Source organism: Pan troglodytes, chromosome 2 (assembly GCF_028858775.2).
Source record: "Pan troglodytes isolate AG18354 chromosome 2, NHGRI_mPanTro3-v2.0_pri, whole genome shotgun sequence".
NCBI classification, from domain to species: domain Eukaryota; kingdom Metazoa; phylum Chordata; class Mammalia; order Primates; family Hominidae; genus Pan; species Pan troglodytes.
In genome coordinates this window covers 201,153,537-201,170,298 of record NC_086015.1, presented here as the reverse complement: position 1 = coordinate 201,170,298, position 16,762 = coordinate 201,153,537, and the positions used below count along the sequence as shown (strand labels likewise).

Sequence of the window (16,762 nt, the reverse complement as noted above, 5' to 3'; positions counted from 1 at the left end):
ATATGTATCCAGATTTAACGTGTATACTTCCAGATTGTTTGATAATTTTTTATGTATCCAGATTTAACGTGTGTGTAAACTTCCAGATTGATAATTTTTATATGTATCCAGATTTAATGTGTGTACTTCCAGATTGTTTGATAATTTTTATATGTACCCAGATTTAACATGTATACTTCCAGACTGTTGGATAATTTTTTATGTATCCAGATTTAGCGTGTGTGTACTTCCAGATTGTCTGATGATTTTTATATGTATCCAGATTTAATGTGTGTATACTTCCAGATTGTTTGATTTTTATATGTATCCAGATTTAATGTGTGTGTACTTCCGGATTGTTTGATGATTTTTATATGTATCCAGAATTAACGTGTGTGTACTTCCAGATTGTTTGATAATTTTTATATGTATCCAGACTTAACGTGTGTGTACTTCCAGATTGTTTGATGATTTTTATATGTATCCAGAATTAACGTGTGTGTACTTCCAGATTGTTTGATGATTTTTATATGTATCCAGAATTAACGTGTGTGTACTTCCAGATTGTTTGATGATTTTTATATGTATCCAGATTTAACGTGTGTATACTTTCAGATTGTTTGATGATTTTTATATGTACCCAGATTTAACGTGTGTATACTTCGATTGTTTGATAATTTTTATATGTATCCAGATTTAACGTGTGTGTACTTCCAGACTGTTGGATAATTTTTTATGTATCCAGATTTAGGGTGTGTGTACTTCCAGATTGTTTGATGATTTTTATATGTATCCAGATTTAACGTGTGTGTACTTCCAGATTGTTTGGTAATTTTTATATGTATCCAGATTTAACGTGTGTGTACTTCCAGATTGTTTGATAATTTTTATATGTATCCAGATTTAACGTGTGTGTACTTCCAGATTGTTTGATAATTTTTATATGTATCCAGATTTAACATGTGTGTACTTCCAGATTGTTTGATAGTTTTTATATGTATCCAGATTTAACATGTGTGTACTTCCAGATTGTTTGATAATTTTTATATGTATCCAGATTTAACATGTGTGTACTTCCAGATAGTTTGATAATTTTTATATGTATCCAGATTTAACGTGTGTACTTCCAGATTGTTTGATCATTTTTTATTGTCTGTGTTTCTATACTTTCAAATAAAATGGGCTAACTGCATACTGATTCGCAACCTTTTTTTCATGTAAGAGCTTAAACATCTTTCCAAGTCAGTACATAGAGATCTCCTTCACTTTTGAACAACTGCACAGTATTCTACTACGTGGTTATACCATAACTTAACTAATACCCTAAATAGGCATATTTACAGTTTTGCAAAGAACACCTTTAAACATATATTACGTAGCCATTAGTATTTTGTGGAATAAATTTCTAGGTTGGGTTGAGGCATACATATTTTTTATCTTAAGAGATGTCAGACTGTCCTTTAAAAAACTGAGATATATGCCTTGCTAAAAGATATTTTGGAAGACAAGATAATATTCTAAGCTAAACTGATTCAGCAGACCAAGATAAACAGGGGCAGGGAGGCCTGTGGGGAGGAGTGAAGAAAGAAAATACCATTAAACTCACTTGAAAGCTAATAAAAGAATAAAATCAGCATATCTGTGATTACTTTTTGTAGACCAAGGAAGCTACTAAGCCTTTGAACTTGAATCTGTAAAAATTCTGTGACACTCACAAATTCAAAATCTCCTCAGGTGTAAAAGCACTGCCAAGAGCAGGGTGAAATACCTGGAGATGTTCCTCAGGAACAATAACAGGGCCGCACTTTGTGTGTGTGGCACACTCCCCGGTGCAGTACCTGTGAGGATCGTTTTCCTTCCGGAGGTATTGGTTTGTTGCACATTGTCTTCAGTCCATTTGTACATCAAAGTTTAAATACAAAAAAGAGAATATTTTATAGCAGTTAAAAACATGGAAACCAACTGGTAGCTGCTATATTACTTCATTAATAACGTTACTATTTTAGTCAGGAAAGTAGCTAAGAAAGAATTTGGGTTCTATAGGAAATCCTCTTGATTTGGGTTTTTAAACACCCAAATACTTCATAAAGCCAACACTGTATCCACATGAAAGAGGGAAAAAGGTGATCTGGAGAACAGGGGATAACTACACCCAGAAAAAATTCAGTAGACCATCTCACAATGAAAGGTCAGGGAAAGAATGATTATCCAGCAGGTGCTTTTTTATTCTTTTTAAATACCTTGCAGTTAGGTCCCTAAGAACAAGCATAATAAAATTATAGTATAAGTTTCGTACCTTGCCATGTTCATAGAACGAGAAAGGCAGAGTACTAAACGGCTGAAGAAAATGATCTGTGTTTCATGTGACATACCTGCTAAGTAAGATAGCACCCGCAGGTCGACGGACCTGAAAAGTCTTCTCTAAATAAGAAATCGCTTGTGGGAAAAGCTTGTTCTAAATAAAAGTTAAAAAAAAAAAAAGAAACAGAATTATAAGGAAGAGATAAATTATATTTAAAAGAAGCAAACACAGGATAGTAATGAAAAAAAGCTTTATAATTCTGGAATACAGATACTAGTTAGTCAAGGTTGTATGGCAAGGGGTGGGAAGAGAGTAAGTCTAGGAGGAAAAGAATTTCCCCCATTTTCTAGTTCAGCTTGGGAAAACAGCATTAGGCAGAAATTTCTTTCCCTAGCCCCATTTAAATAGAAAGCCAGAAAACATACATCTCAACTATTTTTTATTTTTAATTAAATATTACTTTCCTTCGATACTACACCTTTAACAAAACTGCGATATATCTCAACTATTAATCTAGATTACTATGAATGATGGACTGACTTAGATGATTCCAACACTAAGATAGTTTATGTTAAGAAAATCTTACCTTTAATTAAAGTCACCAATTTCTGTCGCCCATAGTGAACTGGCTTTGTGTGTGTGCATGTGTGCGTGCGTGTGTGTGTGCATGTGTGCGTGCATGCGTGTGCATGTGTGCGTGCGTGTGTGTGTGCATGTGTGCGTGCATGCGTGTGCATGTGTGCGTGCGTGTGCGTGTGTGCATGCGTGCACGTGCGCATGTGTGTGCGTGAGTGCATGCGCGCACGCGTGTGTGTGTGTCTCCATACAGTTAAAAATCTGATGTGGTTATCAGGTCAATCAATCCTCAGGAAAATAAACATTTCCACCAAGAGAACAGTGTTGTCAATGTGTTTCAAAAATTGTTTTTCACGCTATTCTCTGCATGATTTGCTCCCCAAAAACTTGAGAAAGCAAGCAGAAAAATGAGAAGACTGATTATCAAATTATAAAAAAAGACTAATTTAATGCCCAATACCAACAAAGTTTTCATGAGAGCATCACAAAGACACCTTTTGTGAAATGATCAGCACTTTCACTACCAACACCTTTCACTCAGTCACAAAAGTCATGTATATATTTTTCTTTACTGAAGTAGAATTTCCATGCAATAAAATTTTAAGTGTCCAATTCAAGTTATGAGTATTTATTACATACCTTTACAAGATTCTTTTTCTCAGGGAGCAACCTGAAAATAATGACATAAAAACATAAGGATTACCTCTCAGAGGCATAGCACATGTAATCAAGAAATAACCATAAAAATGGGCAACCAGCAGGCCTTGGGCCTGCTCTGCCTACGGAGCAGCCATTCTTTTATTCCTTTACTTTTCTAATAACCTTGCTTTCACTTTACTCTAGGGATTTGCTTCTAATTCTTTCTCATGAGAGATCCAAGAACCCTCTCCTGGAGTCTGGGCCAGACCTCTTTCTGGTAACACTAGTACTTATTGAAGAGTACCTTCCAGGTCTGTTACTGTCCACATCCAAGTAGATCCACATTTGTTCTGTTTAAATTATTCATGACTGACCAGGAAAGGAAGATGGTAAAAGAAAATTATTCATAAAGACTTTAATCATATCCCGTGGCTTTCATATTTTCAGACTAAAATGCATTTTCAGCTTAATTCCATTTTGAAGCTACACTAGTCCTTAAGTTTTATCTATGGATTCTTAGAACTTCAGGTAACAGACAAAAATATCTTTAACATTTAGATTAATAATGAAAAAGATGACAATACAATGGTGTACTTACTCTTCAACACTTTTATCATAGACAGTCTTGATTCTTAAATGCTCATCAACATCTCTCTTGACCACATGATTTGCCTTAAGATGAACTTTATTTATGACCTGAAAAAAGGAAATGAATTTGAAAACTTTTTAAGACACACAGATTAACCCACTGCGACCCAAACTTAAAATTAATGAACTAAATTTCAAGTGTAATACCCAGAGAAAAAGTTCTGTGGCCCATATTCCACCGTGTCAGCATTCTTGAACCTCAAAGCTCTCCCAAGCAAGGGCTGCCATTTGGAAGGCAAGAACCATAAATTCAAGTCACCTGACTAAATCATTATGGATACAGTAGCTGCCAAAAAGCTTTTAGGGTTCTCTGTCACTTATTTCTAGTTTCTTATATAATTTCTAGTTTAGCCAATTTTGAGTCTTGAGAAAATGACAGGAAGAGACCAAAAGTATCTTCAATTACTTTAAAAGAGGACAAAAATTTATTTATGAAAGAGGTTTCCATTTTGAATTTTTTCTCCAGTTCTCATTTACTATTTACATGATTTTTTCAGGGATGAACAAAAGAAGTCAAGAAAGGTCTCAGCAGTATCAACACTTTAGGAAACTCTTGATGTACAAAAGAAAAAATTGTGTTAGCTTAACTAAAAGTAAGCTGTATACTATCTCACTCATATAATTCCAGCAATGGACAACCACATTTTTATTTTTATACTATTTCTGCAGATTTATACAAGAAAATAGAATTCTATATTTTGTAGAAAACTACGTTTGATCTATTAATATAACATAGTAACAGTCATAGATTTTCACAATACGTATTGCCTGCTCTGCTACGATGGCCTGACACCCTACCTCCAGTATTTTACTCATTCCATTCCAACCTATCTCCAGGTAACAGATTATTTTATGGCCCTTAAAAAACCATCAGAGGCCAGACACGGTGCTCATGCCTGTAATCCCAGCACTTTGGGACTTTGGGAGGCTGAGGCAGGCAGATCACAAGGTCAGGAGACTGAGACCATCCTGGCTAACATGGTGAAACCCCATCTCTACTAAAAATACAAAAAAATTAGCTGGGCATGGTGGCAGGTGCCTGTAGTCCCAGCTACTTGGGAGGGTGAGGCAGGAGAATTCCTAGAACCCAGGAGGTGGAGCTTGCAGTGAGCCGAGATTTTGCCACTGCACTCCGGCCTGGGCAACAGAGCAAGATTCCGTCTCAAAAAAAAAAAAAATCAGAAATGTCTGAGCACAGCATATGGATATGGTACATTTTAGGAACCCATTACATGACTAACCTCCCCACAGATAACACATTACAAAGTCCGGACAAAATATACTGTCTGACAGTATTTGGGGGAGGGAGAAAGACAGAATCTGGAAGAATCTACTCTTGGAATACAGGAATTATATCTCTGAGATTTGCAAGTCTAACTTTTGCTTGAGAGCACTACCTAATCTGTGTCTCTTGGAGTGACAGGAAGTCAGAGCCTCACTGGCTTGAGGAGCTACAGCAAAATGTTCAGAACTTGTATCACCAGAAAATTAGAAGTTAGAGAGGAAATCTTGCAAGAGAAGAAGACACAGAAGGTACCCCAAAATCTGCATATGAAACCCAGTCAAATATTTGACTGACCACTAAATTCCTTGGCTGACAATGAAATTACATATGTATGCGATAAAACCCAGCAAAGAATAAATGTTGCCAACAACAGGAGATAAGAGTTTGGAATTTTGAACACAGTTAAGTTAAACGCCAGCTACAAAAAAAAAAAAAAAATTCTTCAGAGAAATACAACAGAATCCAGACTTTACAATGTATTATCTATGGTGTCCATTATTTAATAAAAAATCAGCAGCAATGAGAACAAAATGGGAAAATGAGATCCACAATGGGGGAAAAAGCAGGGAATAGAAACAGACCCTAAGATGACCTGAATTTAAACAACTAGTTTAATGCAGCTGAAATGTGTTCAGGAACTTAAAAGAAAACATACACATAATGAGTAAGCAGATAGTGAACCTCAGAAGAGACACTATGAAAAGAACCAAAGAAAAAAGAGCCAAATGGAAACTCTAGAGCTTAAAAGTATAACAACTAAAATGAAAAATTCATTGGGGCCGGACACGGTGGCTCATGCCTGTAATCCCAGCACTTTGGGAGGCTGAGGTGGCTGGATCACTTGAGGTCAGGAGTTCCAGACCAGCCTGGCCAACAAGGTGAGACCCTGTCTCCACTAAAAATACAAAAATTAGCCAGGTGTGGTGGTGCACACCTGTAATCCCAGCACTCCAGAGGCTGAGGCAGGAGAACTGCTTGAACTCGGGAGATGGTGGTTGTGGTGAGCCAAGACTGCACCATCACCCTACAGCCTGGGTGACAGAGCGAGACAGTCTCAAAAAAAAAAATTCACTAGAAAGAATTAAAAGAAGATTGGAGATGGCAGAAGCATCAGTGAACTTGAAGATAGATCTAGACATTATCCAATCCGAAGAAGAGAAATGAAAAAGACTAAAAAAAAAAAAGAACAGAACCTCAGAGAATGGGTACCAAGCAGTCTAGCAGATATGTAATTAGAGTCCTACAAGGACAGGAGAAAATATGAGACAGAATATATATTTGAAAGAAATAACAGCTAAAAAATTTCAAATTTGGTGAAAGACATCAACTTACAGATCCAAGAAGTTCACTAAACCTCAAGCAGGATAAAAAACAAACAAGGCTGGGTGCGGTGGTTCATGCCTATAATCCCAGCTACTCAGGAAGCTGAGGCATGAGAATCACTTGAACCCGGGAGGCGGAGGTTTCAGTGAGCCAAGATCATGCCACTGCACTCCAGCCTGGGCAACAGAGTGAGACTCTGTCCCCAAAAACAAACAAACAACAACCAGGTACATCATAGGCAAACTTGTGACATCTAAAAATAAAGATAAAATATTGAAAGCAATGAGAGAAAAACAACACATTTGATATGGTTTGGCTCTGCATCCCCAGCCAAATTTCATCCTGAATTGTAATCCCATGTGTCAAGGGTAGGAGGTGACTGGATCATGGGGGTGTTTCCCCATGCTGTTCTCATGATAGTGAGTGAGTTCTCACAAGATCTGATGGTTTTATAAGCAAGCCTCTGGCATTTCCCCTGCTTGTACTTCTCTCTCCTGCCACCATGTAAAGAAGGTCCTTGCTTCTCCTTCGTCTTCCACCATGATTGTAAGTTTCCTGAGGCCTCCCCAGCCATGTGGAACTGTAAACCACTTTCCTTTATAAATTACCCAGTCTCAGGTAGTATCTTTATAGCAGTGTGAGAACTAACACAACATTATACATAGGAAGGGAAGAGAAGTACAAATGGCATTGACTTTCTGTGAAGAACAATAAAGAACAGAAGACAATGAAATAAACAGGAAAGGGCTAAAATAAAGAAATTCAACACAGAAGTCTATATCCAATGAAAGTACCCTTCAAAAATGAAGAGGAAATAAAGACATTTCACATACTTCTGAGAAAATTCATCACCAGCAGACCTACACTACAGGAAATGCTAAAAGAAGTTATGCGTGGGAATGGAAATAACACAAAAGGGTAACCTGTTTCTGTAGGAAGGAATAAAAGCTATTGGAAATGGTAAATATGTGAATAGATATGAAAGACTATTGTGCAGAAGAGTCAACACAGCAGGTCAGAGATTGCTGCTCTCTGTAGGAAGTCCTGCTTGCAAGGCTGACCTTTTGCTGGCATCTGGAAGTGTCATTTAAAACTTCACTAGGTTATAAGGATGGCTCATAGTGTCTAAACTATTTGCAGAAACAATATGGTTTATGTTGAACATTTGCTTGCTTCTGGAGTCTGAAATTTCAGTGGCTGAAATTTTGTCTACATGACCAGCCTCCAATAAAAACCCTGGACTCTAAGATAATCAGGCAATCTTCCCTGGTAGACCACACTTTGTGCACGCTGTCACAACTCACTGCTGAAGGAATTAAGCAGGTGTAAGTGACTCTACTAGGAGAGGACTCTTGGAAGTTTTTGCCTAATTTCCTCTAGTCTTTGTCCCATGATCCTTTGCCCTTTGCTGATTTTACTTTGTATGCCTTCACTGTAATAAATCTCAGCTGTGAGTATGACAACAAGCTGAATCTAGTGAGGCCACCTAGCAATCACCAAACCTGGAGTGGTCTTGGGAATCCTCAACACAATTATACACACTTCTTTTCTTCTGTTAATTTCTTTGGAGACAAATAAAATTTAAAGCAAAAATTGTAAAATTTTTAATTGTGAAGTTTATTTTTTTATTTATTTTATTTATTTATTTTGGGTTTTTTTGAGACAGTCTCTCTCTGTTGCCCAGGCTGGAGTGCAGTGGTACAATCTTGGCTCACTGCAACCTCCGCCTCCTGGGTTCAAGCAATTCTCCTGCCTCAGCCTCCTGAGTAGCTGGGATTACAGACACCTGCCACCATGCCCAGCTAATTTTTGTACTTTTGTAATTTTAGTAGAGACAGGGTTTCACCACGTTGGCCAGGCTGGTCTTGAATTCCTGACCTCAGGTGATCCGCCAGCCTCGGCCTCCCAAAGTGCTGGGATTACAGGCATGAGCCACGGTGCTGGCCTAATTGTGAGGTTTAAAATATATAAAGAAGTCATATATTAATATATTTACAATATTATATTACAACAACAGCAAAATGAATGAAATTATGCTGTTGAAAATGATATCATAAGTACACTACATATATTGTAGTCACTGGAGCAAACACTCAATATTTTGTGCTGTACATTCTGCTTCAGTACGTGTGGGACATTCACCTAGCTAGATCATATTTTGGGCCATAAAACAAACTTTAAGACATAAAAGAACTGGTAAAAGGGATGCTCTCTATCAATAACAAAATTCGACTAGAATGCAATTTCAGAACAATATCTGGGAAATCCCCAAATACTTTTGAAAAAATCAAACAACAAACTTCTAAATAACCCTTAGTTAGTAGAGAAAATTACAAGGGAAATTAGAAAATAGAACTAAATGAAAATAAAATTACAAGTTAATATTTGTGGGATACAGCTAAAGGAGTATTTAGAGGAAACTGATAGCTTTAAATGCCTATTTTAGAAAAAAGATCTCAAATTCATGATCTAAGGTTCCACCTTAAGATACTAAAAATATATATATATATATTAAACTCAAAGAAAGCACTAAGGCTGGCACGGTGGCTGATACCATGCTCCCACTTTGGGAGGCTAAGGTGGGAGGATTGCTTGAGCTCAGGAGTTCAAGGCTGCAGTGAGCAGTGATCATGCCACTGCACTTCAACCTAGGCAACAGAGTGAGACCCTATCTCAAAAAAAAGAAAGACAGAGAGAATACAAACTACCAATGTCAGAAACTACACAGAAGATATCACTATAGACTTTCCAGCCATTTAGAGATGATCATAAAGGAATGTTATGAAAAACTTCATGTCCATAAATTTGACAACTTAAATGAAGTGAAATTCTTTGAGAGACATAACTTAATAAAACACTGTTAAGAAATAAATAACCTGAATAGTCCAATATCAAAGTATATGAGTTCATAGTTTATGACTTTCAAAAAAGAAAATTCCAGACTGAGATGGCTTAATTAGTGAATTCTACTAAACATTTAAGGAAGAAACAACACTGATTCTACAGAGACTCTTCCTGAATATAGAAGAAAATGGGACATGTCCCAACTCATGCTATGAGACCAGCATTATCCTGATACCAAACCTGTGTTGCAGGAAGTCAGGGACCACGAACGGAGGGACCGGCTGGAGGTGCGGCAGAGGAACATAAATTGTGAAGATTTCATTTTAATATGGACACATATAGTTCCCAAAATTAATACTTTTATTTTCGTATGGCTGTCTTTACTGTAATCTCTGAACATAAATTATGAAGATTTCATGGACATTTATCAGTTCCTAAATAATACACTTACAATTTCTTTTCTTTTTTTTTTTTGAGATGGAGTCTTGCTCTGTTACCCAGGCTAGAGTACAGTGGTGCAATCTGAGCTCACTGCAAGCTCACGCCATTCTCCTGCCTCAGCCTCCCAAGTAGCTGGGACTACAGGTACCTGCCACCACACCCAGCTAATTTTTTTTTTGTATTTTTAGTACAGACGGGGTTTCACCGTGTTAGCCAGGATGGTTTCGATCTCCTGATCTCGTGATCCGCCCGCCTCGGCCTCCCAAATTGCTGGGATTACAGGCGTAAGCCACCGCGCCCAGCGTACTCTTATAACTTCTTACGCCTGTCTTACTTTAATCTCTTAATCTTGTTATCTTCGTAAGCTGAGGATGTACATCACCTCAGGACCACTGTGATAATTGTATCTAACTGTATAAATTGATTGTAAAACATGTGTGTTTGAACAATATGAAATCAGTGCACCTTGAAAAAGAACAGAATAACAGCAATTTTAGGGAACAAGGGAAGACAACCATAAGATCTGACTGCCTAAGGAGTTGGGCAGAATAGAGCCATATTTTTCTTGTTGCAGAGAGTCTATAAATGGATGTGCAAGTAGGGAAGATATCACTAAATTCTTTTCCCAGCAATGAATATTTAAGACCCTGGGAAAGGAATGCATTCCTGGGGGGAGGTCTATAAATGGCCACTCTGGAAGTGTCTGTCTTATGCGGTTGAGATAAGGACTGAAATATGCCCTGGTCTCCTGCAGTACCCTCAGGGTTATTAGGGTGGGGAAAAAACCCCACCCTGGTGAATTTGAGGTCAGACCAGTTCTCTGCTCTCAAACCCTGTTTTCTGTTGTTTAAGATGTTTATCAAGACAATACGTGCACCGCTGAACACAGACCCTTATCAGGAGTTTTTGATTTCGCCCTTGGCCTTGTGATCTTTGCTTTGCCCTTTGCCTTGTGATCTTTACTGGCCTCAGAAGCATGTGATCTTTGTTCTCCTTTTTGCCCTTTGAAGCATGTGATCTTTGTGACCTACTCCCTCTTCGTACACCCCCTCCCCTTTTAAAGTCCTTAATAAAAACCTGCTGGTTTTGCGGCTCAGGCAGGCATCACGGTCCTACTGATAGGTGATGTCATCCCTGGAGGCCCAGCTGTAAAATTCCTCTCTTTGTACTCTTTCTCTTTATTTCTCAGCTGGCTGACACTTAGGGAAAATAGAAAGAACCTACGTTGAAATATTGGGGGCGGGTTCCCCCGATAAACCTGAAGTTATTATTAGAGAGGAAAAGAAAACTACAGACCAATATCCTTGCAGGTAGTTGGTAAAAAACCATAAATATAAAATTTAAAAAATTAAATTAAAAAAACTACAGACCAATATCCCTTATTAATATAGATGTAAATGTGCAGTGGCTCACACTTATAATCCCAGAGCTTTGGGAGGCCAAGGTAGGAAGACTCCTTGAGCCCAGCGGCTCTAGACAAGACTGGGAAACACAGCAAGACCCCATATCCACTAAACGTGAAAATAAATGAACCAGGTGTGGTGGCTCTCACCTGTAATCCTAGCTAACTGGGAGGCTGAGGCAGGAGGACTGCTTAAGCCAAGTCGTTTAAGGCTGTATAGTGAGCTATGATTGTGCCACTATACTCCAGCCTGGATGACAGAGTAACACCCTGTCTCTAAAAAAATAAAAATACATAGATGTAAAATCATCAACAAAATATTAGCAACTCAAACCCAGCAAAATGTAAAAAGGGTAATAAATCATCACCAAGTGAGGTTCATCTCAAGAATGCAAGGCTGATTTGACATTCAAAAAAATCAATCAATGTAACTCATAATATCAACAGAGTAAAGAAGAAAAGCCACATGATTGTATCAACTGGTGCAGGAAAGACAGTTAACAAAATTCAACATCCATCCATGATTAAAAAAAAAAACACTCTCAGCAACCTAGGTATAGAAGGGAATTTTCTTAATTTTATAAAGCATACCTACCCCAAAACTCCACAATTAATATTTTTAATAGTGGAAGACAATGTTTTCCCTCTAAGATCAGAAACAAGACAAGGATGTCTACTCTCACCACTCTTATTCAACATCATGCCCCAGACAGTGAATATTAACATTAAAGATGTAATAGGCCAGGTGCAGTGGCTCATGCCTGTAATCCCAACACTTTGGGAGGCTGAGGCGGGTGGATCACTTGAGGTCAGGAGTTTGAGACCAGCCTGGCCAACATGGCGAAACTTGTCTCTACTAAAAATACAAAAATTAGCCAGGCATGATGGCAGGCACCTGTAATCCCAGCTACTCTGGAGGCTGAGGCAGGAGAATTGCTTGAACCCAGGAGGCAGAGGTTGCAGTGAGCCAAGATTGTGTCACTGCACTCCAGCCTGGGCAACGGAGAGAGACTCTGTCTCAAAAATAAAAACATGCAATAAACAAAAGATATATATTGTAAGGCCTAAAATGCACAAGCACACACACATACACACGGGTAAATGTAGGAAACTGAAAAGATACACATGTAAGCTTGAACCACAAGCAAGCTAAATACACCTATTTTCTCTTGTATTAATACAGTCTTTATTAGGCTGGAACACAGTGGTGCAAACCTGGCTCACTGCAGCCTTCACCTCCTGGGCTCAAGTGATCCCCCCACCTCAGCCCTGCCAAGTAGGTGGGACTACAGGTGCACAATACCACACCCAGCTAATTTTTGTATTTTTTGTAGACACGGGGTTTCACTAAGTTGCCCAGGCTGGTCTTGAACTCCTGAGCTCAAGCGATTTGCCATCCCGGCCTCCAAAAGAGCTAGACTTATAGGCATGAGTGACTGTACCTGGCCAATAGTTTTTAATAGAGAAAATCTGAAGTAAAGTATCAATCACCTCAGCTTATTAACATGTATAGAAATCTATATTCAATAACTACAGAATAGGCCAGGTACAGTGACTCATGTCTATAATCCCAGCACTTTGGGAGGCCAAGGCAGGAGGATTGCTTGAGTCCAGGAGCTCAAGACCAGCCCGGGCAACATACTGAGATCCCATCTCTAAAACAATAAAATAAAAAAAAACACTATAGAATATATATTCTTCACAAGTACACGTGAAAAATTAAACAGGATAGATCATATTCTAAACCATAAATAAAATAATCTCAGCCAGGTGCAGTGGCTCACGCTTGTAATCCCAGCACTTTGGGAGGCTGAAGCAGGAGGATTGCTTGAAACTGGGAGTTCAAGACCAATCTGGGCAACACAGCAAGACTCTGTCTCTACAAAAATAAAAATAAAAAATTTGCCAGGTGTGGTGGCATGTGGCTGAAGTCCTAGCTACTCATAAGGTTGAGGCGGGGAGACTGCTTGAAAACAGGAGTTCGAGGTGGCAGTGAGCTATGATCATATCACTGCACTCCAGCCTGGGTGACAGAGGGACACCTTGTCTCTTTCTTTTTTTTTTTTTTTTTTTTTTTAGACAGAGTTTCGCTCTTGTCGCCCAGGCTGGAGTGCAGTGGCACAATCTCAGCTCACTACAAACTCCACCTCCTGAATTCAAGCAATTCTCCTGCCTCAGCCTCCAGAATAGCTGGGATTAAAAGTGCCCACCACCATGCCTCGTTAATTTTTGTATTTTTAGTAGAGACAGGTCTCGCCATGTTGGCCAGGCTGGTCTCAAACTCCTGACCTCAGGTGATCCACCCACCTCGGCCTCCCAAAGTGCTGGGATTACAGGCATGAGCCACTGCACCCGACCGAGACCCTGTCTCTTAAAAAACTTTTTTAGGCTGGGCGTGGTGGCTCACGCCTGTAATCCCAGCACTTTGGGAGGCCAGGGCAGGCAGATTATAAGGTCAAGAGATCAAGACCATCCTGGCCAACATGGTGAAACCCCATCTCCACTAAAAATACAAAAATTAGCTGGGTGTGGTGGCGTGCACCTGTAGTCCCAACTACTCAGGAGGCTGAGGCAGGGTAATCGCTTGAACCCGGGAAGCCGAGGTTGCTGTGCTGAGATTGCGCCACTGCACTCCAGCCTGGGCAACAGAGCAAGACTCTGTCTCAAAAAAAAACAAAAAACAAACAAAAAAAATTTAACCTAAATGATAATTAAAATGCAAAGTGTCAAAATTTGTGAAGAGCAGCTAAAGTTGTACTTAGAAATTTAATCTTTGAATGTTTACATTAGAAGGAAAAAAAGGTTAAAAAACAGTCATCTAAGTTTCCGCCTAACAATATAAGCAAACTAAATCCACAATAAGTAGAAAAAGGAAATAACAAAGAACAGAAAACAATGAAATAGAAACAAACATTAAAGAAAATTACCAAAGCCAACATGACCAAGTAAGGTTTATCCCAAAAAAGCAACGTTGATTTACTATTGGAAAATGCAATGTAATCTACCACATAACAGTTCATAAAGTGAGAAACTATACGATTATCTCAATAATTACCAGAAAAAACGAAAAGCATTTGACAAAATTTGTCCCCATTCAGGATAAAAACCCTCGGGAAACCAGAAACCAAAGGGAGCTTTCTCAGTCTGATAAAGGGAACTACAAAAAAATGTAAAGTTAACATCATACTTAATGGTCAGAGACTGGTCCCAAGATCAGGAACAAATGGCAAGGAGGCGTGCTATCTCACTGTTGCTCAGCCTGGAACTGCCTGTCCTCACCAGAGCAATAAGGGGGAAAAATACATAAATGATACAAAACTACAACAACAAAAATTGTTCCTATTTATAGTTAATACATTGCTAACATCAAAAATTGTAAGGGAGGAAACCCTAGTAGAATAAATAAGTTTAGCTAGGTCTCAGAAGACAAGGTTAATATACAAAAATTATTTTTACCTACTAGCAGTGTATTTTTACATACTAGCAGCAAACAATTGGAAAACTTTAACCATAATTCCACTGACAATGGCATCAAAAAATAAAAGACTCAGGAAAACATTTAACAAAAAACATGCGAGATCTGGCTGGGCATGGCGGCTCATGCCTGTAATCCTGGCACTTTGGGAGGTCGAGGCAGGAGGATCGCCTAAGGCCAGGAGTTCAAGACCCACCTGGACTCTGTCTCAACAAAAAACAAAAAATTAGCCAAGTGTAGTGGCGCATACTTGGGAGTCCCAGCTACTTGGGAGATTAAGGCAGAAGGATCATTTGAGCCCAGGAGTTCAAGCCTGCTGTGAGCTATGATTCTGCCACTGCACTCCAGCCTGAGTGACAGAGCAAGACTGTCTCAAAACAAAACAAAAAAAAAAGAGAGAGAAAAGAAAACAGAAGAAAAAATGCAAGATCTATACATTTTTGCTGAGAAAAATTATGCATCACCTCAATAAATGGAGAAACATACATTATGTTCATGGATTGAAAGACTTGATACTGTTAGATGTCAATTATCTCCAAATCATCTATAGAGTAAATGCAATCCCAATCATAAACCCATCAGGCTTTTTTGAAGAAACTGAGAAGCTGACTCTAAAATTTATATGGATCTGTCTTTGAGCCTCCCCCTGCCAAAAAATAAATAAATTTATACGGAAATATAAAAGCCTTAAAATAGCCAAAATCATTTTGAAAAGGAAGAACAAAGCAGGAATGCTTACAATAACAATACTGTCTGATTTCAATATTTATTACAGAGGTACATAATCCAGGCAACTGAATACCCATATGGGGCAAAAAAAAAAAAGGATATTGATCCCCTATCTCACATCATATATAAAAATTAATTTCAGATGAATCATAATCCTAAAAGTGAAGGCTTCTAGAACACAGGAGAATATTTTTATGACCTAGGGGGTATTTAAAGATTTCTTAGAAAGGACATCTGTTGGTGAGGATATGCAGCAACCATAACTAATATTTTGTTGATGGGGGTGTAAAATGGTAGAGTATTTTGGAGAAAGGGTTAGTATTTTTTATAAACATTCACCTACCCTTGACCCAGTAATTTCACCCCTAGGTATTTATCCAAGAACAATGAAAACATATATCCACAAAAATTACTGTACAAGAATATTGACAGCAGCTATATTTATAATAGCTAAAATCTGGAAGCAACCAAAATACCCATCTTTGAACAAGATAATGGAAAAACAAATTGTGATATAAGTATTCAATGGAATACTCAGCAATTCAAAGGAATAAATTACTATCACATACAACACGAATCTCACAGACATAATGCTGAGCAGATGCCAAATACAGAGAAGTACATACCATATAATTCCATTCAATACACGAAGCTCTAGAATTGGCCAAACTAATCTAGTATTTAAAAAAAACAATTAGAAAACTAGTTGCCTGGGGTGGGCAGGAGACTGGCACAGGACAGGAGGGAACGTCTGGAGATATGGGAACGTTCTATGTTGTGATGGGTTGTATGCTTTATGTGGATGTGCATGGATACATTTGTGGCATTTCAATATATGTAAATTTTACCAAAAAACTTCAAAAGAACAGTAACTCAAGTAGGGGGTTGGGGAATGGCTGAAAGTATATGAAACAAGAATGGTGGAACCTTAAAGCTAGGTGTTAAAGCTAGGTGATGGGTCCATGCGGGTTCATTAAATTATTCTGATGTTGTTTGTACCGGCGTAATAAAAGGTAAAAACAAAACTTACAGGTTTTAGTTGAGAACCAGTTAAAAAGTAAAACTGTTTTGTAGCTCCCCAACACCACCAAAACCAAAAAAGTTATGTAATTTCCTGTA

The 16,762-nt window shown here is 38.3% G+C and overlaps 1 protein-coding gene across 10 annotated transcripts in view; it reads right to left on the bottom strand.

Annotated features, from left to right (window-relative positions):
• LMLN (leishmanolysin like peptidase) overlaps positions 1 to 16,762 on the bottom strand; it is a 77,697-nt gene that overhangs the window by 59,127 nt on the left and 1,808 nt on the right. For all 10 annotated transcript variants that reach the window (XM_054682522.2, XM_054682524.2, XM_054682523.2 and 7 more), the window contains exons 2-5: positions 4,095 to 4,192; positions 3,497 to 3,527; positions 2,352 to 2,434; positions 1,748 to 1,865 (exon numbers count right to left, since the gene is read on the bottom strand). In XM_054682522.2, the coding sequence (XP_054538497.1) occupies positions 1,748 to 1,865; positions 2,352 to 2,434; positions 3,497 to 3,527; positions 4,095 to 4,192 (330 nt within the window). The remainder of the gene's footprint in view (positions 1 to 1,747; positions 1,866 to 2,351; positions 2,435 to 3,496; positions 3,528 to 4,094; positions 4,193 to 16,762) is intronic.